The sequence below is a fragment of the Neovison vison genome, chromosome 4 (genome assembly GCF_020171115.1).
Source record: "Neovison vison isolate M4711 chromosome 4, ASM_NN_V1, whole genome shotgun sequence".
Lineage (NCBI taxonomy): Eukaryota > Metazoa > Chordata > Mammalia > Carnivora > Mustelidae > Neogale > Neogale vison.
In genome coordinates this window covers 216,876,811-216,895,980 of record NC_058094.1, presented here as the reverse complement: position 1 = coordinate 216,895,980, position 19,170 = coordinate 216,876,811, and the positions used below count along the sequence as shown (strand labels likewise).

The window sequence follows — 19,170 nt, the reverse complement described above, 5'->3', positions numbered from 1 at the left end:
CTGAGAAAAGAGGTGTTTAATTGGCATGGGTTGGCATGTTATAAAAAAAAAAAAGATAAAACAAAGAGAACAATTAACTTTTAATATGCATGTGAAGGTCATTGCTAAAAAGATAACCTTTAATATCTTACATGGTACAGCATTAGGTTGAGAAACATAACATAAAGGAGATAAATTAACTCAACAAAAATGATCCTCTTATCTCAAGTGACTGTGGTTTAGTTGGTTTTCAGCTGAAATACTATTTTCAACAAGTATTTATAATTGACCTCGGAGCCAACTGTGACAAATGCTGTGAGGATTATAAAGGAATATAAAAGACATAATCCTCATGTTTAAGGAACCTACCACATCTTTCAATTCCTTTAGAAGACAAGGTCAATTCCATTTTCCTGTGAGTGAAATTAAATTTCTTGTCATGACACAGCATTTGATAATGAATTCCCAATTATTTACATAAATGAATACAACACACAGCAAAAATCCAGCTGAGCTTTTGTTTTGGTCCTAACTGGGCTAGAGTTGTAAGTGATAAGGAAAAGTCTGCTCCTGCGAACAATGGTTTCTAGGTTTACGTACGGCTTTTTAACTTTTGTTGGGAGGATGTTGGTTACTCTTTTTAAACTGGGCGAGAGTAGGACGCAGTAAGCTTGAGAGCTAACAGAATGTTAAAAAAAAAAAAAAAAAAGTCCTGCCTTAGCAAGGACAATGAAGCCTCCCTCTTCTAGGCCTGAGAGAAAAAGTCGGGGGAAGGCATGAATGGTTGAAACACACAGGTGAGAAAGAATAAATTACTGTACTGTAAGATCTGTCCTAAGGCTGGAGGAGACCATGAAAGTCACATTGCTAGGTTCATTCATGTGATATCTAAATTACTCCCGTAAAACATAAAACAAAAAACTGCCTCTACTGAAGAAAAGCTAGATCAATGAGACAGGATAATTGTTTCAAAAGCTGTATAAATGAACACTATTAAAATAATTTTGGTGACATCTAAGGAATTGGCTTTTTCATTTATAATGAGATATTATGTGCCTGTGTTTGGAGAGACAATAATTTTGACCTGACGTATAAAATTAAATTCCTAAAATGGCAAGGAAGGACTATGCTCAAAGAGGTATTGGTAAATTAGCAAAATAAAATATTCATATTAAATGAACTGTGAGATTCTTTAGACCAAGGTTTGGCCCAAGGCCCAGATGTGGCCCACCACTGCTTTCTAGTTTTACTGGAACCCAGCCACACTTATGTTGATGTTTTTGTCTGCGGCTGTTTTTGCACTACAATGGCACAGTCAAGCAGTTGTGATAGAAACTACGTGACCTGCAAAGCTGAAAATATTTACTATTTAGGCCTTTTTACAAGAAGTTTATATGTTATATAAAAAGACTATATAAAAGTTAAAGTCATTCTTTCAAGGGCTGAGTCTGGGGCAGCTTACCACTTAGGTCTTTTACAGGATTAATTATAACCCGCTGCCTTGAGATTGCCACACAGCTCCCACTTCTGCATGTGGTCAACCATAAACTTGTTCAAAGATCATTTTAAATGCAGTGGCCAAAAAGAATAGTGAGGTCCCAGTCAACCCCCAAAGCTGAACAGTTATTTCTGTTCAAAAGATCCTGAAAATGGTCTTCAAGAATAGTATCAACAGTCCACCGAGGTCAACTGCTGGTGAAAGCAAGAACCTTGAGGCCAATATGTGATGTCCAGCGTCTACTCCCTAATCTCACATTTCACACGGATCTAGCCGGCAGGCAAGTTATCTAATGCATACAGTTTGGATCGTATAGACTGAATCACTGCTAAAAGGCAGAAAGGTTAAATGGTTAAGAATACAGCCCGTTGGGACGCCTGGGTGGCTCAGTTGGTTAAGCAGCTGCCTTCGGCTCAGGTCATGATCCCAGCGTCCTGGGATGGAGTCCCACATCGGGCTCCTTGCTCGGCAGGGAGCCTGCTTCTCCCTCTGCCTCTGCCTGCCATTCTGTCTGCCTGTGCTCACTCACTCTCCCTCTCTCTCTCTGGCAAATAAATAAATAAAATCTTAAAAAATTAAAAAAAAAAAAAAAAAAGAATACAACCGGTCGAGTCAGACTGTCCAGATTTGCATTTCAGCTCACTTCCTAGGATTATCATCTTGGGCAAGCTGCTTACCTCGAATACAGTTTCCTGGATCTATAAAACTGGGGGCTGTCATTAGCTCACTCACAGGCCTGTTAGAAGGATTAAATTAGCTAATACATTAAGTAGTCACAGGACCACTTGGCACTTAGTAAACCTTCGATACATATGAATTATTATAATCAATGGACATGATTTTTGTACACTGTTAAAGGAATCCTCTTCTTTGTCCTCATTTCAATATAGTAAACACATGTCTTCAAAAGGTTTTTTTTTCCACATGTAACAAAAGGTCTCATACCTATTTCCTTTTTCTTATAAGGAGTTTGTTGTTAGTAAGAATTTAGTCATATGAAAATCTGTTTTTTCCAACCTTTGTCATCTCATTCAGTTTTCAGAAAAGGTTTGTAATCCGATTTATAAATCTATATAAATATTAAAAGATGAAAAAATAGGTGGCTTTCTTACCATTGAATGTTTGCTGTAAATGTGTAGGCAGAGGTGAGTGGGAAAGTGTTGCTGCATGCTGAGCTCCTGGCTGTAAACCCTTTAGTAAATCTGAGAGAAAAACAGACCTGTCAGTAATCTTCAACCTAAGATTTGAGCCCTCTTAGATCAAAAATAAAAATATTTAATTTATCTAATGTATGATATAGCCCCTAACTTCAGAGTCTTTCTTAAACTAGAGCACACTGAAAAATTTATATGTATAAAAATATGTGTATGCAAATAACCCAGCAACTACGACTCCCTTTTATTAGTAGTTTCATTAAGATAGAAATGTGGTATAGATGGTTCCTTTAAGAACTGTTAATAAAATCTGATTCCAGTAATTTGACTTACATATAAATGAAATAAATTGCATTTCTTAAAAAAAAAAAAATTCTGTCATCTTCACTAACTCCACATGGACTATTCTCAATGGGAATAGTCATGAGGTTTCCTGCTCTGACACACTAGGAAGCCCAGTAACTCCAAGAGCCCCACTTACTCTGAGTTAGGCTATGGTGGAAAGCGGCTGAGGTAGATCCCGAGGTGGTTGTCACTCCAGCTGTGTCCGTTCCAAAGCCAAGTAGCTCCAAGGGAAACTGGAAGGGCATGGTCACTGGAACAAGGCCACCCAGCATCCCAAAAGGAGTCACATTTTGATTTGTTACAGACAAAGGTGATGTCATGAGAGTCAGAGGTGAGGCATTAGCCAATAATGACGCTCCTGCTGTGGACTGCAGAAACCAGGGGTCAAAATACATAAGAAATCAAATCTTTAACCTGAATTGATTTATTTTATCTAATATCCGTATGGGCGCAAGACTGTGTCCTATATCTAACAGAAATGTTAGGAGACAGAAAATGAAGACTGAGGTGAAAAATACATTTCTAAGAGCTACCCATATTGGTTTAGAAATTCATTCTCTATTCGGCTCTTCATTGCCAGTTTAAACTCCTTATTTTAAAGCCAGTATTACCACTCGTTCACTCATACCTCACCTCAGACTTCCACTTTTCCACTTTTGCTCCTAAGCCCTCCATCTGAACTATGGGTCATTAATTCCATAACAATTTCAATTTGGTCTTTGAAAATGCTTGGTAATTTCACTGTTTGTTTTACCATCTTTCCTGATACAACTCATGTGGTTAGTGTTCTAGATGAGGACCCTCTCAGAGCCTGTAACACAATACCCCCTGCTTTCATCATAACACCTTAAAGAAATGAGGCCATCCACATGTTCTTCCTCTTCCTTTATTAGCTCTAACTGCCTCTCCTCCAAAACTAACCATCTGACCTATGCCATGAATCCTCCTATGCCGAACTTTCTGGTACAAATATCAAGTATTATACCTTTCTCCAAGTTTCCTCTGCCTTGTCATACACAGAGACCTCATCTTTTTTTTTAAACAACCACAGTTACTCCTGGCTGTTCCTCACCCCCTAGAAACAACCTTATTTGTATTCCTTTTGTTAATCAAATTTACTAAATGATACCCTCCATTCCCCACATTACCTAGTTTCTCCTTAACCCCTGAAAGCTGGTTTCCAGGTCACTACTTTTCTGAACATAAAGACTCCTTACAGTAAGAGGTGTTTTAACACTCCTCTCTCTGGGCGTTGATGCCAGGTGTAAGAAAAGTACATTTAAATCAGAAATACAGTTAGCTAACATTAACTAACTTTCCCTAAGAAATTACTTACATACGCTTCCTTAAGCTAATTTAATTCTTTGAACAATTTTCTATCTTTTCCCATTTTGGCTTTCTTTTCTACATGTACTTATCAATTAACATTACAATAAAATTGTCTCAGTATCAGATATTATCTATGATAGTTGGTGCAACTGTGACTTTTCTTTTGTAGTCTTATTTTACCAATTCTAAGTTTCCCTGGCCAAAATTTTTACAGTTCTAAATTCCGTCAGAATACTGAATTCTTCGAATTTTAGTCAGTAATCGATGTTAACTATCATCAGGTTTATTTTGTGTGCTCACTCCTCTTCAGTAAACATTACTAGTAAAGGGCTTATCATTTTATTTCTTAGTTAATATATGAGAAAAAATTTAAATGATCTTCCCATATATATATGCCACAGCATATATATTTCTTATACTGAACAGTCCATGCCACTGCTAAACAAAAAATGAAGAACACCTTCCAGAAGGCTTTAAATCTGGTTTTACTACTCTTTCTCTAATAGCCTTCCCTTCCTTTATATCCTTTGTTAGCTCTCAAATTTACATCCTCGTCTCGGTTTCAATTCTGTAAATCTAAAAGCTCAGGGAGGAATGGCACTTGGCTATGGAACACTCATCAACAACTGAACTCAGCAGCTCCTGTAATCATGTGACCCCCACCTTATAGCTCAACAGCTATCATTAATAGTCTCGTTCTTTCTGGGCATCAGGGCTTAAAACCTTAGTTTTTAGACATCATAAAAAAATGGACAAGATGAACTTACTGTCAACATACCCATTCTTTTTCTTTTTTTTTTTTTTTAACCACCACTTCCTCCAACACTTAAGTACAAATCTTCATCACTTTATGCTTAGACTTGGCCACTTTTTTCTAGTCTTTCCCTTAGTGAGCCAACTATGATATACAAAATGGATTCACTGGAAAAAATTACTAAATTAGAAATAAGGACACTTTGGGCGCCTGGGTGGCTCAGTGGGTTAAGCCGCTGCCTTCGGCTCAGGTCATGATCTCAGGGTCCTGGGATCGAGGCCCGCATCGGGCTCTCTGCTCAGCAGGGAGGCTGCTTCCTCCTCTCTCTCTGCCTGCTTGTGATCTCTCTCTGTCAAATAAATAAATAAAATCTATAAAAAAAAAAAAAAAAAAGAAATAAGGACACTTTGAAGCAACTTAGATAGAAGGGATCCTGCATCAATTTAAGAATTAAAACTTTTTTAAAATCATAATTCTCTTGTAATCTCAGGATAAGATGAAGCACACACTCCAAGACTATGTGCCCCAAGTGGAGGCCCCTACAGAGGAACATTAAGTACTGCTAAGAAGGAGAACTCATGCTTTTCTGGAGAAGGCTAAGTGAAGTATTAAAATAGCTGGAAAATGTAAATTAGGGCAACTTTCCAAATTAAGTGAGCGATCAAAAATGATGTCATGCCGTAACTGTGTAACAGTTTGTATTTTCAAAAAACTCCCATGTCCACTTTTGTTTATAAAACCAAAATGAAACATCAGACTATCTAAATATTACATAGCGTTCATAAACTTCTCTCTCCCTATAAGATGGAGACCTTTCAAAAGTCGGTCGGGTATCCTACTGTTGATATCATCCAGAAGCCTAGAGGAGAAGCTGCCAACCAAAAACAGGCAAACAGTTCAGGATAATGTTCCATAATCAAACATACTTCCATGACCTACATATTTCATTTCCAAGGGAAAAAAATGAAGGAAAACCATGCTCTTCCTGTGGTGGGTATTCTACATATCTATGCATGGATGTATGTGTGTGTATATATATATATAGAGAGAGAGAGAGAGAATTTTAAAAAACCACCTCCCCATTCTCTACAAAAACCAGGGAGATATTTTGAAATATAAATCTATGAAGACCCTCCAATGGCTTCCCACTGCACACAGATTAAAACCCCAAGTTTTGATCATGGCCTGCAAGGTCCTCCATCACATGGTTCTGGTTGATCTCAGCCCTCCTCACCTAATCCATCTCTCCCTAGTCCAGCCATGCATACCTACATGTCCGGCTCTTTCCTATCTCCATGTTTTCACACCTACCACCTCTCTAGCCTGGACTGTTTGTTCCCTCCTATCTCCAAATGACTGTTTATTCAATTCTCAGCTGAAATGTTATCACCTGAAAGAGGCTGTCCCCAAATCCCTTACCTATGTTAGCAGCAATCACACTCTACCATATTATTGTTTTAATTTTTCATAACACTTAACATTTTTAAAGAAAATTTGTTTTTATCCCTCTACCTAGAATATATGCTCCCTGACAGAAGAGACCTTGAGTATGGTGTTTACCCTAGCTCCCCAGCACCTAGAAGAGTGCCTGGCACATAGTAAATACCTCAGAAACATTTGCTTAAGGAGTGAATTATTTGGGGAATTATAAAGTGGCAAAGACAGGATTCACAGAACATCAGTTAAGCTGAAGGGCAAGAAAGAAGAGGAAAGCCTTGAGCAGGAAGTTATTAAATACAAAGCAGGGAAAGGTAATAATCTGAACCCAGAAAGATTTTAACTTCTGTTAAGCCTGTCCTTTTCATTCTGCAAATGAACAACAGATAGCTGAAGATGTCTTTCAGACAGGTGCTGAGTATTTTACTGGCACAGACAGGGAATCTTCTTTTAGTGTTAGAGTTCTAGAGAGACACGATCTAGAGACCAAAAGGTTTCAATGAGAGGCTATGTTAAAAAAACAAAAACAACAACAAAAAACAAACCACAGGTTCTCCCAAAGTTACAAAAAACCTTATTCAATTACTGATCTTTTCTTCAGTCAAACCAGTAAGACAGAACAAAAAGGATCAGATCTGAAGGAAGGATCAGTAAGGCCTTCAAATCATAAAGTCATTTTGGAAAGGATGAAAACCAGAAGGAAGGAGCTAACTTTTTGGAAATACAAATTTTGCCATATAGGTTCCCTGCTGACAAATGAATTGATATGCTAAGCATCTAGGTTCTCCTGGGGTAGATGATCAAATACAAGAAGGACTGGCAGGAAGGGGAAGGGTGAGGGGTGGCAGCAGGGGGGGTGCAGAACTCAGAGACTCTGGAGATGGCAAAGGATAAAGATTTAACGTTCAATTCAAAGTGAAGGGGGGAAAAAGGCATTTTTCTTGAGGAAAAAAGCCAAAAACTTAAAATAAGAAAGCAAATGAAACCACAGTTTATGGTTTAACTCAACAGAGACAATACTTTACATAGTCATGGATTTAACCGAAAGTTGTAATTTTATTCTTTTAGGAGAATGGCAAAGGTATAAACACAGCTAAAAAAGAGTTATCATGACCAGAGAAAACAGTAAAATGAATAACTGTCTTCCTTTCATTCATAATATTTAAAAACACAGAAAAAGCTATGAGAATTAGAAGTAACTGATGCTGGGAAGGAGGACCCATGTGGCAGGAATGTTATAATTCTGAATTTCTGTTATAATTCTCTCCTTTATTCAAACTGAGGATTAACGTTAAACATGGTCAACATCTTAATAAAGGTAATACACAAAGAGGAATGTGAACTAACTTCCAGACGTTAGTTATAACTTAAATTTTAACATACAATCCCTAATCAGTACTTTTTTTCATTTCATTTTTGATGAAAGTAAAATTACACAAATAAAACATCAGTGAGTCCTAGATTCCAACTAGTAAAGTATCAGTTAACTGAATTTTGTTTATATTAGAGTTCTGGAATAAATGAATTCATTACTAAGCCTACCGTAATGGCAGAGTAACGATCTAGGTTTCATGTGTTTATGAATACTAATGCTTAGTTTGTACTCAATAGCAGAAAACATCTATAAACACCAAGGTAAAAATTCTTTCATTAGATGTTCCTATTCCACATCAACAGGAAGCAGTAAAAAGAACACTTTCTAAGACAACGGAATTCCACAAATCAACAAAAGTCATGTTTTCAAAAAACACTTTGGAACCTAAGAACACATCATAACATGTTATGTATTTTTTTTAAAAGCTTGTTATGAAACAGCATATTATGTGAAACCCATTTTCTTGACAAGAATCCAAGAAAGTACCAGGAATGGGGGACTTTTCTTTTTTGTGTATTTGCCTACCATGAATATGTATTACTTTTTGGGATGGGGGACAGGGAAGAAGAATCTTTAAGAATCAAACTGGTCACATGAAGGACAAATCTGACAAGTCTCAGGATACAGGGAGTGGCAGAAAGATGAAAACAATGGCAGAGAAGATGACATGGAAAGGAGAGAGACAAAATATGAAGGATAAAGAGTTCTCAACAAACCTAGGGCAAATGGTTCAGAAATGATACTGAAACAATCATTGAACAAAATATTCTTGAGTTGAAAAAGCCACCAGCTATAAACTTATAGATTAAAATCTAGCCTAATTCGAGAATACTTAAAATTCAACGAAAAAGAGAAAACCTTACTAGCATTTAGGCAGAGAAAACACAAACAAGGGAACAAATATTGGAATGGCCTCAGACTTCCTATAATCCTCAATACTAAGCAAAGGTTAGTGGAACAATATTTATACAACATAGGGAGGGAGACAGTTAATGAACCCAAGAAGTCAATATACTTAAGTGTGACAGTCAGAAATTACCAGGTATGTAATGCTAAGGTAAAATAGGTATGTGTTAGCCTTCTTGAAAAGACTCTGAGTGAGGCACTCCCTCTAACTGTGAGAAAAACAAATTAAAATGGGGAAACGGTGGAATAAAAGGATTATTGATGGTAATTTGACATAAAGAATTATATATGAGTAACTGCAAAATTCATGACAAATAAAAAGTTTATTTGAAGACAAATGGCTAGGGACGCCTGGGTGGCTCAGTTGGTTAAGCAGCTGCCTTCGGCTCAGGTCATGATCCCAGCGTCCTGGGATCGAGTCCCACATCGGGCTCCTTGCTCCACAGGGAGCCTGCTTCTCCCTCTGACTCTGTCTGCCACTCTGCCTGTGCTCGCTCTGGCTCTCTCTCTCTCTCTCTGACAAATAAATAAATAAAATCTTTTAATAAAAAAAAAAAAAAAAAAAAGACAAATGGCTAAAGAAAAAAAACCCATATGTACAAATTTGATTAAATACAAAACTCAAAAAGTTGGCAGGGGAAAGGGGACTAGAGAGAGGAAGAAAGGAGACAAGTGAGGGTATGTTAACCTCGTAAGTTACTGCTTTGTTCTGGACTCTGACAACATATCATTTTAACTATGCATTATGTGTTTTTCAAAAATTGCAGAAGTACGTATGTGCTACTTTACCGGGGGGGGGGTGGTAGGAATCCACATCCCAACAAAAACCTCACCCACCAACTATCCCCAGTACTGTGATGTCAACATCAGGAAATTCCTTGGCCACAAGCTGTAATAAGCTATTAGGGACAACCCATAAGCACAGTTATTGAACAGACTCAAAGGGAAGATCACACAACCTTACACTTTATCCCACGAACGTATGTAACATACATACCTGCACACTGGCTGTTACCACTGAAGACCCTGAGGCAGAGGATGGTCTGTGTGGAGTAGACAACGGTTTAGTAGCACCCTGTGTTCCACTTCCTGTTCCCCCAGAGAGACTAGTCCTATTTGCTCCGCTTGAGTTTAGGCTGCTACCTCTGCTGGCAGGTACATTCACTGCGATGCCACTCAAGCTATTCTTCCCAACAGTTCCAGCGGACGAGGAGTTGGTGAGCTTTGAAGGGGCCTGAAGATTTTTTGTGGCTGGAAGGCCTGAAGTGCGATTGGAGGGCAGCAAATTCAAGGTGGGCGACTGTCTGCTGAGGTTTATCCCACTGGGCTGTTTGTGGACTGGGTTGTTACCGCTGGAGTGGCTACTCTGGGCTACGAGTGCATTTGGACTGGAAGAGCTTGGGGGTACAGGAGGCTTGGGAGCGGGGTTGGATTTCGAAATAAGTTTAGTTGATACTGAAGGCTTAGCTGACAGAGAGGGCTTAGGCGAGGCAGAAGGCTTAGGCGAGGGCAAGGGTTTAGGAGATGTGGCAGGTTTTGGAGATGCGGCAAGTTTGGGGGATGCAGCCATTGAGAAGGGAGATTTGAAACCCTGCGTGGACATCTGTGACACCATAGCCTTGGCTAAGTAGTTACTGGAGGTAGTGGTACTGGGTACTGTCCTAGAAACCAGGGGATGGGACCCTTGAGAACCATTTCCAGGTGAGGGAGTAGATAAGGGAAGGCGGTACATGAGTGGCTTATCCGAAGTCTTAATAAGCGGGGATGAACAGGCAAGTTGGGGATTATTACTTAATTTCACCACTGGGTTGGTCTGTGATTTACTAATGGTTGCTTGTAATGGAGACACATAGTTTTGTTGGACAGCTGAATGCTGGTGCACCTTTGTTACTTGTGTTAACGAAGAAGCATCCTGGGCCTCAGGTGTTCCCAGAGCATGAGAGGAGGCAGCAACTTGGGCTTGGGAAGAAGAGGACACGTGGGTCTGTGAAGAGGAAGCAGCATGAATCTGACTTGACCTCTGTAGTCCTTGTTGAAGCAGCCTGGCTGGCAAAGGTTCCAAGGAAACTTTAGGGTTCTGAATTGAAGAACCAGCGATAAGGCCTGAAGAGATGCCAGTATGAGCTAAATCCTGGGGTTTCTTTGGTACTGGCCCTGTGTGACCGGCAATAAGACTGGATGAATGTGCAGTCTGAGGAGAATCTAGTTTTTTAGGAGCAGCCAGCGGCAACTTACTCATGATACTTGCTAATTTTTCTTCTCTCAGTCCTGGACGAGGTTTTGCAGTTGGCATGCTTATCCTTGAGCCAGCTGGAGGGCCTTTGTTCCCATTGTTGATAACAGCTAAAGCTTCAGAAACAAGATCCAGTGCAGGTGGATGGAAAGAAAGGTCTTCATCTAGTGAGTCATCAAGGCAGATGGTCTCCTGGGCTGGTGTAGAGCTAGAGCTGGCAGAGGCCACGGCAGATGTGCTAGAGCTCACTGAGGGGCCACCAACGGGAGCCGCCAAGGAGGCAGGAGTTTTCTGGTCCTTTTTTGGACTATACTCCTAGCATAAACAGCATTATAGTGGAACAAATTAAATGATTAATAAACTAAACTACTAAGTATAGTCTAAATAAACTACTAAGTATAAGTCTTAAAAGGACAAAGAACTTCTCACAATGATTAAAATTCTACTGGAAATCTTTAGACTGAAAAAACCGAAATGGTTTTGAGGACAGAGCTCTTGACTGAACTGTCCTCAGAAGCCATAAGCATCTGATACATTGCACACAGCTGCCACACCTTAGTGAGCTCTTCTAAGAAGACGTGAAACCAAGCCAAAGGAACGTTCGTATACTACTTGCATTACTGGTGAAATCCTTCCTCACCCCAGCCTGCGGGCATCAGATACTGATCCAAATCCATCTGTTCAGGGACTATACTCTTTTTATTCTCCTCGTACCTAGGAGAAATTCTGCCTTTATCCTAAGACTCTACCCTCCTAATGTAGTATGGTTTTTGCTGGGATACTGACCCACATTTTCTGCTCCTTGTATTTCTGCCTCTGTATGCCCTGTCCAATAGCCACCCATAGCCAATACATAGAGAAAATGGTACATTCAAACTGGGACTCAATCCAAGCACACTTAAACTGTGTCTTCTATTCATTATGGTCATTTTAATTTATTCAACATATATTTACTAAAGTATCTACTATGAGCAAGGCACTGTACATTAAGAAAACAAGGTTATGGGAATTAAAATTCTGAATACCTAAGATAATTTTTTTTTTCAAAACATTTACATTTCAAGGAAGAGAAAAGAAAATTAGAACCTAGTTTAAAATATTCAAACAGCAAAAGAATTAAAAAGTAACTTTTTGGGGGTGCCTGGGACTAATGTATCAGTTGGTTGGACTTCCAACTCTTGATTTCAGCTTAGGTTCCCATCTCAGAATCCTCAGATTAGGCCTGCATGGGCCTCTGAGCTCAGAGCAGAGCTCTCCCTCTCTCTGCACTTCCTTCCCTTGTCCTCCGTCTCTCTCAAATAATAAATAAAATCTTAAAAAAAAAAAAAGTTGTTTCCCTTAAAAGGCAAATATAAATTTGACTCAAGTCATTTTTAAGATTAAGAAGAAATACAATTATTACATAAAAAGCACTTCAAAATTTCTTTGATTAGTTTCTTAAAAAGAAATTCAAGTAAACCTAAACCCAAAGTCTTGAATTCCACATCAGTTTATATAACCACAGCACTTACCTTAACCATAGTGGGGAAAGAATGGAGAGGAAGTGTCTTTACCATCACCTTCTAAGGTATTACAGTAAAGAAGCTGTTAAGAAGGCTGTTAAACTCTGACTTCCTCAGCAATTTTTCTAAGCTGCTATTCTGAAAGCCCTGATGGAAAACTCCACTACCTCTCAGAATTCTGTAGTATAACTGCATTAAGTTCAAAATTGTCTGTTAAGATGAATGGGTAATACATATGAGACACGTTTGCTTTGACATGCCATCCATCCAAGTTATGATTAGTGAAAATACCATTTTTATTTAGAAAGAACAGAAACTGAGGGTGGGGAATGTCCTGGAATAATAATGGTAACACTACCAATAGAAAACTGCTTTTTAAAGTAACTTTTCATTTTTTTAAAAGGATAAACTGGTTTCATTTTTAATTTTCTTCCTTTCTATGTATCTATTTATTTATTTATTTTAAGTTCTAGACCCAATGTGGGGCTTGAACTCACAACCCTGAGATCAAGAATCATATGCTCTTCTGACTGAGCCAGTTAGGTGCCCCTAAATTAATTTTTTCTTCTAATGTTAAATCTACTCATGAGTACTATATAAATTTATACTAGCAGAGATAATTGTCCAGAGAGTATAGAAATGAGTCTAAAAAGCAGGTTATCCCATTTAGAAAATGGTAATTAAATCTGAATAAATGAATGACTGTTTGGATGGCTCAAAGGAGGGCTGGCAAGGACAGAGATCCAGAAAGAGGGATGGTGGTTGTGTAGCAAAAAGGAAGAGCTTTTTTTCCTGGAGACTTTTACTTTTCTCCTTACTGTTCTGTATTTCCATTTTCTACTGTATTTCCTTATATTACCTTTGTAACTAAAATAGGTATTTGAGGGGTGGTAGGGCAAACACAAATCAGCAATATAGTTTTTCTATTTGGGGAAAAGGAAACAGTAATTTAATCACAAAGACACAAACAAAATAGGTAGTTCCCCTACACCACCCTAGTCATTATTAGAATTCGGATAAACATATGCTTGAATAGATGTATCAACATTTAACCAATACTCTATGGCGAGTATTAGGAGTGTACAAATAAAGTGTCAAAGCAAAGCATGAACTCAACACATGTGATGCAATACTGGCTCATTATTATTTGGATTAGAAGACAAATGAGGTAGGTAAGAAAAAAGACTATTTACTCTGTATTCAAAGAGCCTCTAATGCTAAAGGTTAAGAAGGCCACAGAGTAACGAATACTGACCTACTGGCCATAACCTCATAAGCCAAGAAACTCATCTATTCAAAGAGATGAAAGCTATGGGGAAAGTCTAAAACCTAAAGGCTGTTGGCTTTCTTTACAATTTTCCTTTCACATGATTATAATTTTCACTTCTATAGCTTATACATGATTCTTTTTCAACTCTGCTTTGTCTATTTGGTATTTTTGTCCCTTCTCCTTCTTTAAATATTAAACAAGTTAAATTCCTTTATGTTCTAAACCCAATAAATCCATCACTTGCCCTTCTCAAGGATCTAATTCTGTCAGATGTTTCTGCTGGCTCTCACTCATAGCAACTTATTTCCTCGTGTTTTCATATTTTAAACTCATATTTGACATGGTATATATGTGGTAAGCCTTTGGGGCCTGGGATGAAACTGCATTATTCCAGAGAGAATTTGATAAGCCATTTGCCCTGGGTTAATAACTAATCTAATACCTTTACGTTCTTTTCAACGCTTGATGATTCCCCAGATCTTGTAGAAGCAGTATAAATTAAACTCCTAAACCAGGGAAAATTCTCAGGAAGGACTTCCTTCCCCTAATCTAGAACTCGGGCCAAGACACCCAAGTTTCTTAATATTTCTGCTGGTGAACGGATTTTTTTTTTAAGTCCTTCCTTTTACTAAAGATGTTATCCTTTGAAAGTCCCAGGTTTATGCAGAGTTTCAGTCTAATTCCTAACCTATGTAAGGCAAGAAACTCCTATCTGCTGCGGTCTGAGAAGAAATTTAAAAATAAACCATAAAGTGATGGATGAAAATCAGCAAATGCACCTAAAGGCAACCAAAGTTTCAGTGACAGATTAACACTCCGGCAGCTTCTTCTCTGTTTTAGGCCTTAGGGATTTCTCTTACATTTCTGTAATCTCAACTATGCATTTAAAGCATATTTGTTATATTAAAGGATATTTGTTTTTATAGAACACTTCTAATTTATATTAGGTTAACTCTTACTATTTAATTCTCTGAAATACAATGGTTCTAGGAGTTTTACAAAGTTTAAAAACACTCTTCTTAAAAGTATGGACTCTATCCACCTGTGCCAAATACATACATTCTTTGCATTTTAAGAATGTATTTCAATACTCCCCAATTATGATTAATTAAGATTTGGTTCAATATTTACCTTCACTTTGGGTTTAGGTGCAGGAATCACCTTTTTCTTTGCCCTAAAACAAGAGATTAAAAAAAAAAAAAAAAAAAAGCCACTTCAGTAGCAGTTAGGTCACCATTAGGAAATTATAACATAATCTTGTCATTACGTGGGTAACTTCTTATGCTATTTGGAAAACTCTATGAAGGAAGGAACTATAATTAAATGCTCAGTTTATATGTGAATATACAGTATCATTTCCTCTAATTTCAATCAACTGGAAGAAAGGCCACACCATTAGCAAAATACCAATTAGAGACAAAGGTTTTTTAAAAATTAAATGTAAATGCTCAAAATTAAAAACAAAAAAACAAAAACCCTCAAGACAGGGTAACAAAGCTTCCTAAGGAGACTCACTTCAAACAACTGGTAAGAATTTGTGATTATTTATAGGAAAATAAAGCCTCAAGAAACTTTCAGTTCAAATTAAACCATAATTTGAGGAGAACCACTGCCAAGAAGTTATAAATGAGATGACATTTTAAAAACAAAACAAATCTTTGTTTTTAGAGAAAATTATTTTAATATACAAATTCAAATTAAAAATGTCAAAATGACAGGAAAAAAGGCAAGAAAAATACCATGGAGCTGGAAACCTTTGGGAACCAGTGTGAAAAAGTTTGAAGACAAAAAAAACCTTACAGTTCCATAATAAGAGGAAGTATTCAATGTTGAATTAAAGGGTTAACAAGCCAAAATATCTCACACTGAGTACTTCCATTTCACTGAGTTGAAAATGTCATCCATTAAATTAACAAATATCATGATTAAAATGGTCAATATACAACTTCATTAAGGGAACAGTAATTTTCAAAGTTTTTTTGATAAAGACCTTTGGGGCCCACATATCCCATTGATTTCCACTTTCTGATATTAAAAACACGAGTTGGTCATAGTAATAAAGCTATTTAAAAAAAAAATGGGGAAGAGGATCTATGTAAACATCAGTTTTAGGTTTAAAGGAATTAATTATTTCTACCCTGAATTGTAACAAATTTGATTTTATAACAGTGGGGAAATTAAAGGCCAGAAATATTACTGACACCAATATATACGTATCCCCTGCCCCAGGATAACTAAACCACCAGCAATAAACAAGAATGGCAAGAACTGAAAGCCATAACCAACCCAATACAACCCTGACAGTACGCTAACGAAGTGTCCCTCCTAAGCCTTGCAAACATTTCCATTGTGATTGTATGCAAGGAGACGGAGAGTTCTGTAAGTTACCCAGCTGTTAGCCAGACCTCTTAGAATACCTAAATACAGTGATCCATAAATTCTTAGCAACTTACTAATATTTTATTAACTATTACTATACTTCTATGCTACAGAGAAATAGCTCTAAGTTGTAGGTAAAAATAAAACTCCTGAAGTCGACCAGTATTCCCCCCAAAATATAACCACGAAAACTCCAGCTTTTTATTTTTCCCTCTTAGGTTAAGAGACCTTACTTTAGTACTCACATCACTAAGGAAATACCGAGTTTTGAAGAGAAGGGAAGGAAATGAAGAATAGGTTAATTTTTGTGGAATGAAACACTCTGCAAGGCAAGGCAGGGTAGGTATGTATAGGAAACCATCTTGGAATGCACAAGGCTATAGGTTAGCTACATTAATGGTCACTAAGAGAGAAAGAAAAAGGACCAAAGAACTGGAGGGAGAAAGGCCCAGGAACAAAGGAAACCATCAGAACCTTCCTATTTACATGGCTCCTACCTAACAAATCTTGGGCCAGCACACATTCAGTTTTCTGGATAATAAATGTGTTCTCAGGTTTACACAAATAGTAAAAATGATTTTTTTAAAAGGCAGTAGTAAAATGGGAGATTATTCAAATGTACATTTAAGTACTATTTCACCAGCCCTTGTTTACTAAAGCACATAAGGTGAGCAAAAATAAATGAAGAAATCTGGAGTCTGTTTTACTCACGGAGCAGAAGTAAGATGATTATGTACACTCCGGCTCTCCTTAAAAAGCATTCTGCAAAAGTTAAAAAGACATGATTATTTTTGTGTAACAGATCATTATAGCCAATTTCTTGTTTTAGTTACACAGTTTTTCAGCAGTCTATTACTCGCTTATTTATCAAATGAAAGTTACAATGGCACAGAGTAAATTCAAAAATCTATTTTATAGTCAGTTTTATAGCACATTTATTTAAATCTTTAACAGACCTTTTTTAAAATTGAAGATGGAATGCTTTAAGATGACAGAGATAGCCACATCTATTAATTTCAACATTCTTAACTCTTTAAACTTTAAATTGTGCTACTCTTAACTTCTGAGATACCACTCTACATTGACTATTTTGACCTAAGGTTGGGGCTGCCTTTTCTACACTCTCCATTTTGTATTTAGTTCCTTATCTTCACAATACCCATGTGAAGTTCCCCTCCCAAAGTTCCTAACCATCTTCTACTCCTCCCATTTCTCTATTAGCAAATTTAGGTGCAAAAAAGAAAAAGGAGTTGGCTAAAAAAATAAAAAATAAAAAAAACAAATAACCACCCTTCATGTCTATCTCTATATCTCACATCCATGTGACTATTTTGTCTTTTAAGTGCTTGAAGTTTTCAAAGCAGAGGTCATCTGCGATGACTAGGTTCTTCGTAAAATGAATGCCATATATGTGTGTGTGGGTGTATATACGTATATATGTATCGTTAATAATAGCAATAATAAGAAAAGTAAAGTAAAATCTAGGATGTCATATTTCTTACCTTGCCTGCATCCAGCCCTTAGGCCACAATGGTTTCACCTCTGTCTCCATAAAGGATTTAAGATAATCCTCAGCGGACTGGCTTTTATTTGGCTCTAACTCATAGCATCCCAATTTGATCTCAACAAGGTTACATAACAAAGTTCTAAACAGATTAAAAATATATATTTATATATAAATCTGACTGCAAAATTGTGGAAAATTAAGCTTGAAACAGATTTTTTTAAAAGCACATAAATCTGACAGCAATAATAAAGACTATTATCTCAAGAATTCAGATGACATGAAGATAAATAATTTCCAATACACATCACTCATTGCAACTACAGCCAAATCCCCAATATGAAACAATTTCCTTTGATACCTTTCATCTAGGCACCAAAGATCGAAAGGGATAGTCCTGTAGCCAAACCCTCTACTTGGGTACGGAAATACTGGTAAAAAAGATGACTGATTATACAAGTATATGGAGTACTTCACCTTCTGAAACCAGTATGACTTACTTAATTATTAGAAGATTAGCTTATAAAAAGTAGGATATGAAAATAAAAGTGAGAGCACTCTAAGAATATTAGGATCAAATCAATCTTCCTTTGAATGAATTTTTCCTACAGACTAATCTTTGGTTGTTTGCAATCTACTCTTTCATTTACTATATATTCTTTTTTATTAGAAACCTTAGTTCTGCATTATCTATTTGGTTAAAAGTGAAGGCTTTGGTTAAATTTTACCTGATGGTGTCATTCCAGTGGAATTTCTTTCTTGGTCCTATGACACGTTTCCCTGGTTTCTCATCATCATCTTCCTCGGATCCATTTTTTTCTCGTTCTTCATCTGTTTGCAACCTAAAAATGAAAAAGATTTTATGAAGCAGAGGTTTTTTTTTTTTTTAAAGATTTTATTTATTTGTCAGAGAGAGAGACAGAGAAAGAGTATAAGCAGGGGAAGCAGCAGGCAGAGGGAAAAGCAGGCTCCTCACAAAGCAAGGAGACAACTCAGGACTCACCACCTGGGCTGAAGGCAGACACTTAACCAACTGAGCCACCCAGGTGTCCTGGGAGGCGGAGTTTTAGCCCAACAGTGCCTATGATATGCTCCAGAAACACTTATTAAACCGTTTAACTGAATATTAACTCAAAAGGGAAAGTGAATGGGGAATCTACCTTATATGTAATACTTTGAAATGTGTTATAAGGTGGTTTGGTATATAAGGTTTTCAAACTGTAACATAAGGCCATGAATACTTATATTTCAGTTCAGAAAATATTTGTGTCCAACTTCAGCCAAATTGGCTGATGTGTGAAATGGGTGACCAGTGCCAGCTCTTGCTTTGATCACTCCCATACACTAAATCAAGAGACCTTTTGCTTTTAACACAAAAGCAATTGAATGGGGAATGTTGTGTCATTTAGAAAACACTCAATTACACCACTTCAGTGGTACATGTGGATTTCTACTTGGTGGTAACATCTACGTAAGACCAATCCTTCAGAGCTAAAAATATTTCT

At 37.3% G+C, this 19,170-nt stretch overlaps 1 protein-coding gene across 2 annotated transcripts in view; it reads right to left on the bottom strand.

Annotated features, from left to right (window-relative positions):
* Positions 1-19,170, bottom strand: part of UBN2 (ubinuclein 2) — an 83,317-nt gene that overhangs the window by 10,240 nt on the left and 53,907 nt on the right. The window contains exons 10-16 of one of the 2 annotated variants that reach the window (XM_044246685.1): positions 18,394-18,507; positions 17,664-17,807; positions 16,873-16,923; positions 14,914-14,956; positions 9,775-11,325; positions 3,113-3,344; positions 2,590-2,679 (exon numbers count right to left, since the gene is read on the bottom strand). In XM_044246685.1, the coding sequence (XP_044102620.1) occupies positions 2,590-2,679; positions 3,113-3,344; positions 9,775-11,325; positions 14,914-14,956; positions 16,873-16,923; positions 17,664-17,807; positions 18,394-18,507 (2,225 nt within the window). The remainder of the gene's footprint in view (positions 1-2,589; positions 2,680-3,112; positions 3,345-9,774; positions 11,326-14,913; positions 14,957-16,872; positions 16,924-17,663; positions 17,808-18,393; positions 18,508-19,170) is intronic. The other variant, XM_044246686.1, reaches the window with a different exon arrangement.